Source organism: Olea europaea, unplaced genomic scaffold, assembly GCF_002742605.1.
Source record: "Olea europaea var. sylvestris unplaced genomic scaffold, O_europaea_v1 scaffold492, whole genome shotgun sequence".
Lineage (NCBI taxonomy): Eukaryota > Viridiplantae > Streptophyta > Magnoliopsida > Lamiales > Oleaceae > Olea > Olea europaea.
In genome coordinates this window covers 61,045-73,846 of record NW_019263235.1, presented here as the reverse complement: position 1 = coordinate 73,846, position 12,802 = coordinate 61,045, and the positions used below count along the sequence as shown (strand labels likewise).

The window sequence follows — 12,802 nt, the reverse complement described above, 5'->3', positions numbered from 1 at the left end:
AATTAATTAATGTCATCATGACATTAGTTATATATTTTTCCTTCAGAAATAAATATGAATTCAAAATGATATATTCTTTGAAATATATACTTCTTTAAGAGCACGTTATATTTTATTATTACTTCTTCATGAGTAATATGTTAATATTCGTCTAAAATATTAGAATTTAGTGCCTTGCTCTTCAAGAGTAATACTATATTATTGTGGAAATTACAAAAATCCACGCATTTAAAAATCCCAATGCAAAAGTTAGGTAAGATGGTTTTTAATGCAGATTTCAAGTTTTAATTTAACTATAATATTAATACAAAATATTTCATCCCTAATTCAACCCTAAAATTCTGAAAATCATTTCACAGAGCCACCTCTCTCTATAAATTTCTCCCCATCGGCGCCACCTCCGTCCGCTCCCCTTATCCGGTACCAGACCCCTCAACGGCAGCAGCAAGGGCACAGGCGCAGTGGTGCATCACTGAGGGATATTTGGGGCGCAACAAGACGACGCTCCTGTCGTCGAATCTATGCAGCGTAGACTCGAGTTCGTTGCTGTAGACGGTGGAGCTCGAGCAAGACGATGTGGTGGCGAGGCGAAGTAGAGAAGCGTCGCGAGGCGAGGCGAGGCAAGGCGGCGTTGCTGTGGTTGTATAGCCACCTCCCTGCCTCAGGTTAATTTTTTCGATTGCGATCTACTTTTTAGTCTGCGGTGGCGATGGGTGGATGTGGATGGCGGTTTGTGTGTGGAGGCATGGGTGACAGGATTTGGTGTTTGTTTTTCATTGTTGTGGTGGTTGGTTTTTTTTTTTTTTACCGAGGTAGTGGGTTTTATGTTGCAATGGTGAGGGATGGCTGGTGATGTGGTGCTAGCTGTGGTGGAACGAGATCGGGATAGGATGTAGTGTTGCAGGGGTGTGGTGGTTGCGGTGGTTTAGTGCAAGAGGCGATTGGGTAGTGGTGGACCGGTGGTGGGGTGTATCGAATCTGTGACCAACTATTTCGCTGATTTGTGACCGAAAATTAGGTATATGTCACTAAAAATTTGCTGGTGGTGGCAAGATGGTGGTTGGCGACTGTGTGATGGCGTGGTGTGTTGCAGTTGGTCGTTGTATTTTGATGGTCGTTTTGGTTGTTGTTGGCGGTGATCGTGGTGGTGTTGTGGCGGGGGGGGGGGGAATAGTGTTTGTGACCAGGGGGGTGTAATAGTGATTGTGACCAATTATTTTGGTTGCTTTATGACCAAGGATCGGTGGTGGATTGGGATCCAGAGTGGAGTGTTTGTTATATGTGACCAACGATTTTGTCTATGACATTAAAATTTGATAATTTGTGATCTCAACGATTTGGTCTGTAACATTAAAATTTGATAATCCGTGACTATAAAATTTTTGATGTGTGATCTTGAAATAATCTGTGACTTAAAAAATTTTTGTTCTGTGATCTCGAAATAATTTGTAAATAATTTATTTGACGATATGTGATTAGCAAATAAATCCGTGACTATGAATATGAATTTGTGATCATTAATCGTGTAACTGTGACTTTATTATCTTTAATTAATAAATATTTTTAATTAACTAAATATGAACCTGAATTTTGAAATTTCAAACTATTTATCTTATTTTTGAATTGGTGTAAGCAATACACCCGAAATATGAAATTTTCCCTATATTATTATTTTAAAATATAAATTATGTAAAAATTAAATAAAGATTTACTATTCAAGTTAAAAAACATAATTTATGTTAGATTTTGTTTAATTATAATCTTCGAAATCAAGTAAAATCTAAGTAAAATATTTGTCAATAACAATGTGCAGCTTTAGGAACAATAAGTCCCCATTTGGCCCCCCATTAAATTAAATTTCATTTTTCTTTCTCATGTTTTCAACCACACAATATTTTATAAAATAATATTAGAAAACTTCTCCTTATTTCTCAACCATCAATTTTTCAAAAAAATATCATTCCACCTATTATAATTTGAAATAATGTGGTCAGATAAGGGCTAATATTCTTTTAGAATATTAACAATATCGTGCTATTTCAAGAACACTAACAAATTATTATTTAAAATCATTGACTCTTCATCAGTATATTTTCTAGTAGAATATTAATATTTGCAGAGTTATGCTTTTTCAAGAGCATCAACAAATTATTATTTTAAAATATTTAACAGCACAAAAATACACTAGAGCAATAACACATAATATTCTTCTTAAATATTAATAGTATTCTAAAATTGTTCTACTCCAAGAGTAGCATGACTCATATAAATTTAATATAAATCATAGAAAATTAAAACATTGCATACGGTAATTTAATTACTACAATTATGCAAACAATATAGAAAGATACAAAATTAAATAATGATAGTGCCATAATAATCACTTTAGAAACATAATAATTATGAAATAAAAATTATGAAATAAAAACCACTCTAGAAAGAGAGAAATCACTACAAAATCTGGAAGGAAACTCAGTGCATGCTTTTTGGACGGAAATTGAGTGCTGATTTTGAATTGTAAAAAAATCTGGACAAAAACTGGACGTAAATTTTGTGTTTCTTCATAATAGGTAACCGACTAATTTATAACAAAGTTTGAAACATCGCGAAAGCAGATTATTTATAAAATCTGGACAGAGACATAATTTTTTTTTTTGGGGGCAACATCTACTTTTACTTATCATACATATGCATAAAAAAAATTATTACCTTTTGATAAATTCATTCATGATATGAAGAAGAATCATGAAAAAACTTTGAAATGCAGATGAAGTTGTAAGTATTATGCCCTAAGTCCAATCAATTTTGGACATAAATACTTTTGATATATATTTAATGCAATTTAATGGCAGATCTACTATTTAATTAATAGACAATTAAATAAATAATAGAGTCCGTAGATTCAAATTTTCGTAATTTGTTAATCACAAGGAGTTGTGATTGTGACATACAAATTACATCTGATTGAATCTTAAATTATCTATGGTCGTAAGTAATAACGAGATACGGATATCGTTAGTGCGGATAGACCATCACGTGTGACATTTCTTACTTATGAAGTAAGTAGCTGATCTCACAAGTTCAAGTGTGGTGACACTTAAATGAACACGTGGATGTTTTGTTCTAGAATAAAACATTGGAGATCCGTCGAGAGATTCCACATGAATAAATATCTGAGTGTCAGTAGTTAATCTCTAACGTTCGGTAGTGGAATTGGTCCTTTGACTTGAGGTCTTCATGATACCTTATATGAGAACAGTCATACTTTGGCGGTGTTGGATGTTGCTTTGCAAAGGGCCGCTAATACGACATCGTTCGGGTATGTCAAAAATCATATGAAAGTTGTGATTGACCAATAAAGGATTCATCACTCTTAGATAGTAGGAGATTATGATTTGCGTTTCATTCAATTAAGTCGATGATGAAATCATTGGCCAAGGTGTACTCATAAGTCGAAAAGGAATTTTCGATTTATATTGACTTAATAGTGGAGTGAAAGATATGATCGATAAGCGAGATTGACACACTTTCATATCTCGTAATTGATCGGATCATATTGACGAAGGGATTATAGTTTCACGATAAACGAACGAGTTTGATTTTGTCATACCACATGACATTTCCCGCCACATGTATTGCCCTGACACATTATTAGATGTCAATCTAAGACGACGAGTGTGAATTGACGATAAATTAAAAGGGTGTTTTGATTTATCAATTTTGATTAGATCAAAATAATATTTCACGTCGTTATGCATCGTGATCGAGAACCTGATGGGTCACACACAAAAGAGAATTGGAAGATTACAATTTGTCAATTAATTAATTTAACAATCGTTTGATAAATTAATTAATTGGGTTAGTTATTTATAGGCCCGAATTAATTAATTGAATTAATTAATTCACGAACCGAATTTAATTAAATGAATTAATTAAATATTGGATCGGACCGGACCAGGCCAGGCCCGGCCCGTTTGGGCTTATATAAATACATTGTTAGGGTTTTCAATCCAAAAGGTTTTTCTCATAATTATTTTTGCTAGCACAAGAGGAGAAAGCCTTAGTAGCTGCACTCTTATTCTCTGTGTGAATTACCGTTGGAGGCTGGATAATTGGACAGCTGTGGGTGGCGAATCAAGATTGTTGGAACGAAAAGAAAAGCAAAATGTTGCAGAATTCTTCAAAAGTACAATTTTTATCACGATTTCAATCTAAACACAAAGGGATCTTCGGTGAGAATCAAAATAATTTTAATTTTTCGCTGTGCATGTATAAATAGATTCCCAACAGAAGTAACGCTGCCCTTTTTTTAGAGAATATTAGATTTTGAAAATTTTAGATTATCGTGTTGGTAACATGTTATAAACTAGAGAAAACAAAAAGAGAAGCTAATAAACTTGTGTATTTTGTTAATAACCAAGACTCCATTTTTAAAGGGAAGAATTAGAGCTACGAGGTATACAACAGTCATAATGACTAAGGTTGCATGGGGTACAAAAGTTATTCATAAATACAACAATATTTACAACGGATATAGATCCTAATTACCACTTTAGTTATACCGTAAAAAATCATGCAATGTGCAATTATTCCTTGTTTTCATTATGTAACTTGTGATATCAAATAATACTTTTAAACCTTGTTTAAACTATATTATTTTTATAAGAATGCATTTTTGAATAGTGTGTTGATGGGAACTTGTGATTAAAAAATAAAAAAAAATTTGAATTTGTACGTAATATTATTTTATTGAAGAATGTGTAGTTAAAATGATGTCAAATCATTGTTTAAAAATGTGGGTTAAACAGGACCTCAATGCATATCTATATTTTCAAAAGAGTTTTGGTAAACTTGGAATTGAAATATTCATGTACATTTAGATATTAGAATCATCTCCATAAGTGTTGTCAATCTCAAATAATTAACAATATATTTGGGTTGTATTCAATCTTAAAGACGAATTTATTAGGCACGTGTTTGCATGTGACTAGCGGAGGCAAATATTGTATTATTGTCAATGCGAGAATTCTAATGCTTTAAAAAAATTATTGAGTTCGTGCACGTGCAAGTTTTATCCACATTTACGATTATCAGACATCTTGTTGGTATTTATCTATTTTTTAATTTATTTTTGGGGGAAGGGCTTGGGGGTAGAAGAAGCCATTCTTTTTGTAGCATAGAAGATTTCTTGCTGAAATGATCTCCATTTACAAGAGCTCGGTTTACAGGGGCCTCACAGGCCCCTCACAGTTTGGGTTCGGGCCCCACACATATTAAAAAAAAGGTTGTGGGACCCGCCCCCAACTCTTTCTCACATGTTGGGGCATGTGAAACAGCCCTGTCTGTGTATCTTTTTTCTTTCTTGCAACTATTTCTCAACGGCATTTCAAATATTCAACACAATTAATTAATATAAAGAATGATATAAATGTAATTTTCCACAGGCTTGGAGCAAGCGAAGAAAAATGATGGGCGCCCCAACATAAACATTTCTCGATGATTTTTCTTTTACTTTTATGCTTGAAGAGCCTCATATTATCAACAATCAAATACTCAAAAAGAAAAAAAGTTATTTGTCAACTAAGTTGTTAACTACATTGTCATGTCGATTTTCCACTAGCTGAACGAACAAAGATAGAGTGACCAGACGAATGTCAATTGAAGTTTGGGAATTCATTGTAATTTGCGGAAAGGGTGATTTTTGGTTTTGTGTTAGTGCCATTCTTTGGAAGGTGCTACTGCAACGTTCTCGGGCTATCGTCTAAGCCCTTAGAGTAAATTTATTGATTGAACATTGGATGATCAATCCGTATGCTATTCTGCCTTCTATATTTCTTTAAATATATTATATTTTCTATGATCTATGAGAAATTATGTTGTCCAAATCCCTACATGCTTAAGATTGTACTGATGCTATACGAGGTCCATAAAACCAATTAAGGAGATATTTAGCGTTAACATAGAAAGGAAATGCATTACGATTACATTGCTGCATTGATGAAGCACCGTGCACTAATACTTGGAGAATATTTCACATCACCATCAACCTATAACAACAATACAAAAAGAAAAAAATATATATATTGGGTTAGCACATTATTATAGAGGGGAACCAAAACAAAAAAAATTAAAAATTAAAAATTAAAAATTATGAATAGGAACAGAAAATACCTCGAAATTTTTTGATGCTATCTATAAAAATATAAGGATCCATCTTTTTACATAATGGCACATTGGTGTTATGATTGATTGAATCTCCACTTGCATCGATTGGAGATATGGAAGAAACACTACAATTTTCATCATTTTCACCTCCAACGGCTAAAATTAATTAATATAGTAGTCATAATAGAAATCTAACTAAACTTGTTTTATATTTTCCAGAACGACTAGTTGTACTTGGAAATTTTTGTGTTATCATCCCATCACGTCTACGAGTAAAAAATGAAGTATCAAAGTAACATCTGGTTATTTTTATAAGAATTATGCTATAGGTATATATTTCATGGATTACATCTTGGTGTAAATGGTGTGAGAATTCAAAAAGTGTTAGGTGAAAAAGTGTGGGTGTGTGTGTGTTTTTTAAATTATCCAATCATGTATCGCAACGTGATATTGACACGCCCCACTCTGAGTAACGCTAGTAGACCCGGAATGTGACGTGTCCCAATGATAGATACTAACCCAAGGTCGGACCCATCATCAAGGTCACTACCATATGCACATTTTTATGAATTATTTTTAATAGAATTTCGACATTATCATTGGAACGTGACGTGCGCCGATGATAGATGTCAATCCAAGGTCGGACCCATCATCAATGCTACTACCATATGTACATTTTTATAAATTATTTTTAACAGAATTTCGACAATATCTTCTCTGTAAATAGGACTAACTGACCTGTGATTCACATGTATAAATCCCAAAAATAACACAACATAATAGAGGTAAGCCGAAAATTCAACTTTTATTATGAAAATAACATGAAATGTACATATGGATGTAAAATACATAGTGAGCCTATAATGATCTACAAGTGATGCAAAATCAAATCCAAAAATGAACACGTGTCTCAAAACACTAACTACATACTCCATGAAATGAGTCATGCTCGCAAACTGTGTCATGTGGACTCCAAAATCAAATGTTCAATTCCAAAAGATGCCCAAAAACTCCATTGGTATCTAGTAACAAATATCGTGGAAAAATCTGAAATTGATAGATTAGAAAGTGGAGAAGTTCGAAAATAAATATACTTTTTTCATTTATATATTTTTATCAAAATCGAGTCTACATCACTCAATAGGTCATAATATAACATTATATAATAATAGTCAAGATATGAATTATTCTAGCAGTACTGAAAATATAATCTCGTAGACATGATAAAATCATCAATGTAAACTCAAAATATTTTCATTCGAAACTTTCACTTTTATTGAGCTCTTGACACTCCTATTAGGTACGAGATAGAGCTTTGCGTAATATCACATCAATAATCAATAATCGACTAGGCATAGTTGAGTGGCTCATCCTCCTATGATTATTAAATGTACATCTCCTGACAGCCCCTATGATTACCCAAGAAGCAATCCATTTGAGATGCCAATAATCACAATATCACAGTCGACTAGACCATCCTCCTGTAATCACTAGAGGTACATCCCTTGACAACATCATTATCACCCAAGAAGTATTTCACCCGAGATACCAATAATCACCCTATTACAATGGCACAAGCAAGCGATCATTTCTCCCGTGATCACAAAATGCACATCACCTAATGACCTTGTGATCACCCGAGAAGTTTCTGCATGCTTCGGTACCCTTATTAGTGGTCAATAAAACATATGTCTCATATTCTAATTCACAAGTAATCCATAAACAATCATTTATTTCCTAACAATGTTGGCAAATTTTCTTATTTATTTCTTTATTCTTCCTCTTTTCTTTTTCTTTTTTTTTTCCTTTCTTTCCTCTCTGTATCTCGGCTTCTCTGTGTGTGTTTTATGTGTAAATGAATTGATACGGATTGAATTTGGTCAATATATATATCCTATGCACCACCTGCCATTTTTTATGCTTTTAATTTTTTTTATTTTTATTTTTTGTTAGCATGACATATTTGACTTCAAAGTTAAGTGATGAATGATTAAATTTGATAAGTTATGTATTACAGGGACAATGTCAAAAATGATGTAACAGAATATGTAGACGTAGCATGACTGTTTTTATAATGTTTGTTTCTCAATTTTGTGTCTTATCAGTCTTGAAAAAAATGAATTAAAACAAATGTTCACTGATCTTTGAACTTGTTTCCATAATTTTTCTATCTAGGAGTTAAATAAAATAAAAAATCAAGAATTAATAGAGTAGCCTTTAAATTGCAACAACATGGACGTGATTAAACACAAGATAAAGAATATGATAAAAGCAAGAGACTTAAAAGGTGAGGAGAGGAGTAAACATCAGAATTGTTCTCTTGCCTACAGTAGGCAAGATAAAATGTGTCCACAGCTAACGTGGCATTTTTATGTCCGCAAGTCAAGTCGTCATTATTGTCTTCAAGTGGACACAATAGGCTCTTGTGTAGAGTGGTAGGAGATCATCCCCAGAGTAAACATATGGAATATGATGAACTGATTAACTAATCCCATAAAGTCATGAGTTGGGTATGTAATGCAATGCAACTAAAGTGACTATGGTTTCTAGTTATAGAAACCCCACTTCTGCATTGCCAAATCTAGAAGGTCTTACTGTCTTTTCTTGATTTGACATCTAAGCACTTTGAAATCATTGCTATAATGTGCAAATGTGGTGGAGTTCCTTTATACCCTGACAGTATGGCCATTTTCCCCCAAGAAGGATCTAAAAGGGCACAAAACGTTTTCCTTAACATTTCCCTAAATGCAAAAGATGGATTCCTCTCAACGTTGATTGAATGTTGAACCTGAAAAAATCCTACTTTTTTGCTTTTCCATTGAAATGAAGATAAAGTATTGCAACTTGCTAAGTTGGGACCACATGTAATGTCTGGACTTTGACCTGGGGCAGAAGAAAAGGGTTTTTTTAATTATAAATTTTTCTGGCTTACAACTAATTTCTGAGACTCTCAGGTGCGATTTAGGAAGATACTGTCAGAAAAACTGAAATGATAATATAGAAAACACCCCCAAATGGACTCCTTTTCCTCATCGTAATTAAAAAATATAAAAATCTGTGTGCTTCGTGAAGAAAGAAGCGAGGTGCGTGTGCGGTGGGGGATCAAAACAAGTTCTGCTCAATGTCATGCATTCTCGAAAAATCCCATATTCTGTTGCTTCATATTCCATGTTCTTGTATTGGTCTTTTTTATTATTATTATTATTATCAAAAGCATAACTAGTGTATTTTCATCAATGACAGATGGCGAGAATGCATTATTTATTAAGGAATAAAATCACATATCGAATAAAAATGAAAATCTAACTTATAAGAGTTTGAGCTACTTCTTTTAACAATGTTGACCATTTAAGATATAACTCTAAGTCTTAATATGGTGTTAGAGCTCATTAAAATCCGTCGAACAATTTGATCTAATTAAGACTAAGAAAATAAGCATGCAGATTTTAAGATTTGTCTGCTCAAACTAGCCACTATCTTACAGGGCCATGTTAAGGGATAAAATTTCACATCAAAGAAAGACGACAATAGAGATCAACTTATAATCTCAAGTTTTAATATTATTAAATGTTGGATTTTATCTTAGCCCTTGTTTGAGCCACGTTATTTTCATAAGAATGCGTTTTTGAATAATTTATTGATAAAAAGTGTGTGGTTAAAAAATAAGAAAAAAATTTGAATTTGCGTATAATATTATTTTATAAAAGAATGTGTGGTTGAATAATGTCAAATCACTATTTAAAATGTATTTTTTTTACAGGATGTGGGTCAAACATGGCTTTAGAAAGGTCAATCTCGTTAAAAAAAGTAGTTCAATCCCTTGTATAGCTCTCGTTTGGTTTAACTAAAAAAATTGATAACAATCTAAGTCAAAGTCCATAATTAATTTCATGTTATGCATGTTTGGAAACATTATAAATTACTTAAAATTTCATAGTCGATTTTAATTTTAACATACAAAGTTTTGAACAACTTACAACTAAAACTAAACTATCCACCATTCATTTCTATTATATTATAGTTTTAATAACTTATAATTTATCCAAACAAGCAATTAATGGTTTTGAATTGCAAGACTTAAACATATAATTTGTTAACTTTATTCTTCAACAAGGTCCATTTAGAATCATTAATTTGCCAAGAACATGCTTCGTGTACGGCACTATATATATGGGGCTTGTCTATTTCAATCCCTGTCCAATTAGCAATCCAACTTGATTGTCTTCTCCAATCAATAAGGATCTTTCTCTCTCTCATAAATAAACGGACACAAAAACGTATGGCGAGAGAATTAGAACCCTTGATTGTTGGTCGAGTAATAGGAGATGTTCTTGATTCTTTCACTCCAACCATAAAAATGTCTGTTACTTATGGCAATAAACAAGTCTTCAATGGTCATGAGTTCTATCCTTCCACAGTCACGGCTAGGCCAAGGGTTGAGGTTTCTGGTGGTGATATGAGAACATTTTACACATTGGTACGTACTCGATATTAGTTATCCGCCTCTCATTGCTTCTTTTCTTCTTGACAAGTTTGGTTATCCAAAATATTGAATTACATGTAGACGAGATTTTAATTTCTTTTTTCTTTTTGCCCCGATCATACTGCTATCAAGTTACGCGTACCAAATTAATTACATGTCCGGTTGCAGGTGATGACTGACCCTGATGTCCCTGGCCCCAGTGATCCATATCTCAGGGAGCACGTACACTGGTATAACCTAAAACATCTATATACATAATTGATCTCTTAAATACCGATACTAAGCTTATGCTAATTTGTAAAGATCATTGGATCATGGGCATTACATGCAGAACTACATGTATAGCTATCTTTTCAAATTCAAAACAAAGGGGCTTTTTTTCTTTCCTATTTTCCATTTTTTTTTAAGGTCCCATCGATTTAAACTAGAAAATCAAAATTATAATTTTCACAAACGATTAAATCATCAAGAACTGAATATTAAATGTAAATCCAACTACAGGCTAGACCCTGCCACAGGAGCATTTATATAATCAAGATCATAATAATAGAGGATCAGGTGATCATGCAAGGATCACCTTGAAGAATAAAAATGGGAACAAGAAGTAGGGTATGCAATTGAATAAGTGTGAATTAGTGAGTGAACTTGAATTCCCTACAAGGATTAAGAGCTAAAAATTCCTTATACTGGGCAATGAAGTAGCTTATTTAAATCAGAAGGGAACAAACGTATGAATTGTTGGCGAAGAAAGAGGTTTGGCTAATTAGTTGCTGGACTATTTATTAGATAATATCTAGGATTTCACTTTCAATATTGCCTTCTTACCACCAGAAGACTGGTAGTTCTTTAGCAGATCCCACTCTATGTAGCCGATACGGACATAAATGTAAGAGCTAACTGTTTCTTGTCTTATATGAACCATGTCACAGGTTAGTCACCAACATTCCAGGGACAACAGATGTCACATTTGGTGAGTATATTATACTCACGTAGACATAGACAGAGGGAGAAGGGTTTTTTATTTTATTTTAGTTTTTTTCCCTTCTAAATAGAGTAATGGTAATGATTCGGCCTCTATTCCCAAACCGTTAACTTACGTATTGTTCGCTATGGGTGGACATCTGCTCATTTATTCTCTCACGGATTTCTATCGTGTCTTTAGGCTTCAAATCCATGACCTTTCAACTTATGTATTGTCATACAATTTAAGTATCTTTTAAGGGAAATGTCAAATCTTGGAGATGCAATAGAAATTCGTGAGGCGATAAGCGGGTAGATGTCCACTCCGAGCAGAAAGTTAATGAATTGGATATAAAGGAAAGGTCATTCCAATAATAGAGGAATAATTGCTTATTCCGAGGACTTAGATATGTTTTGACAGGAACGGAATTGATGAGCTATGAGATCCCAAGGCCTAATATAGGAATACACAGGTTTGTCTTCGTTCTGTTCAAACAGAAAGGCAGACAAACACTAAGCCTACCTGCTTCAAGTGATCACTTCAGCACTCGAAATTTTGCTGCAGAGAATGAATTGGGCCTCCCAGTTGCTGCTGTCTTCTTCAATGCACAACGAGACACTGCTGCACGAAGACGCTAGCTACTGCCCGTAGCCTGATCACTTCGTTTGCTACAATAAAGTCTTCCATCCTATGTTTGGAACATAGCACTCGATAGAGCTGGAATGTATGAATAAAATTGTGTCCTCCTACCAAATATACTACTAATGTTTGCTCTATGTTTATACTAGAAAAAAGGCTCTCGTTGTGATTTTGGACTGTACCTGCTTTGTGTGCTTAATTTCCATTAAAAGTTGGTGAATATGTGATTCTCAGTCTCTTCTTCGAATTAAGGTTCATGTATGGAACATGGATTGTTTAACTGTGCACAGAAGTATCATAAAGCAGGAAATTTACATCATAACAAGCACATTTTCTTATTGTTTTGTTTACACTTCATGCAAGTTAGTTATTTGGAAAATGTTTATGACAATGAAAAAGGAGGGAGGATAAGTACAGATGTATTATTATTATTTTTTTAATTTTATTTTTCAATAAAACCACTCTAACTACAATGATTTATTAATGACCAAAATATATTGTACAATAAAAATTTGCATAAAACTTACCCAGCCAAAGAAATATACTCTTTGGTA

At 33.3% G+C, this 12,802-nt stretch overlaps 1 protein-coding gene across 1 annotated transcript; it reads left to right on the top strand.

Annotated features, from left to right (window-relative positions):
* Nucleotides 1-10,392: 10,392 nt before the first annotated feature.
* Nucleotides 10,393-12,434, top strand: LOC111388438 (protein TERMINAL FLOWER 1-like). Its single transcript, XM_023013140.1, has 4 exons — nucleotides 10,393-10,642; nucleotides 10,817-10,878; nucleotides 11,578-11,618; nucleotides 12,030-12,434. The coding sequence occupies exons 1-4, from the start codon at nucleotides 10,445-10,447 to the stop codon at nucleotides 12,245-12,247; spliced, it is 519 nt and encodes a 172-aa protein (XP_022868908.1). The 5' UTR covers nucleotides 10,393-10,444; the 3' UTR covers nucleotides 12,248-12,434.
* The last annotated feature ends 368 nt before the right edge of the window (nucleotides 12,435-12,802 follow it).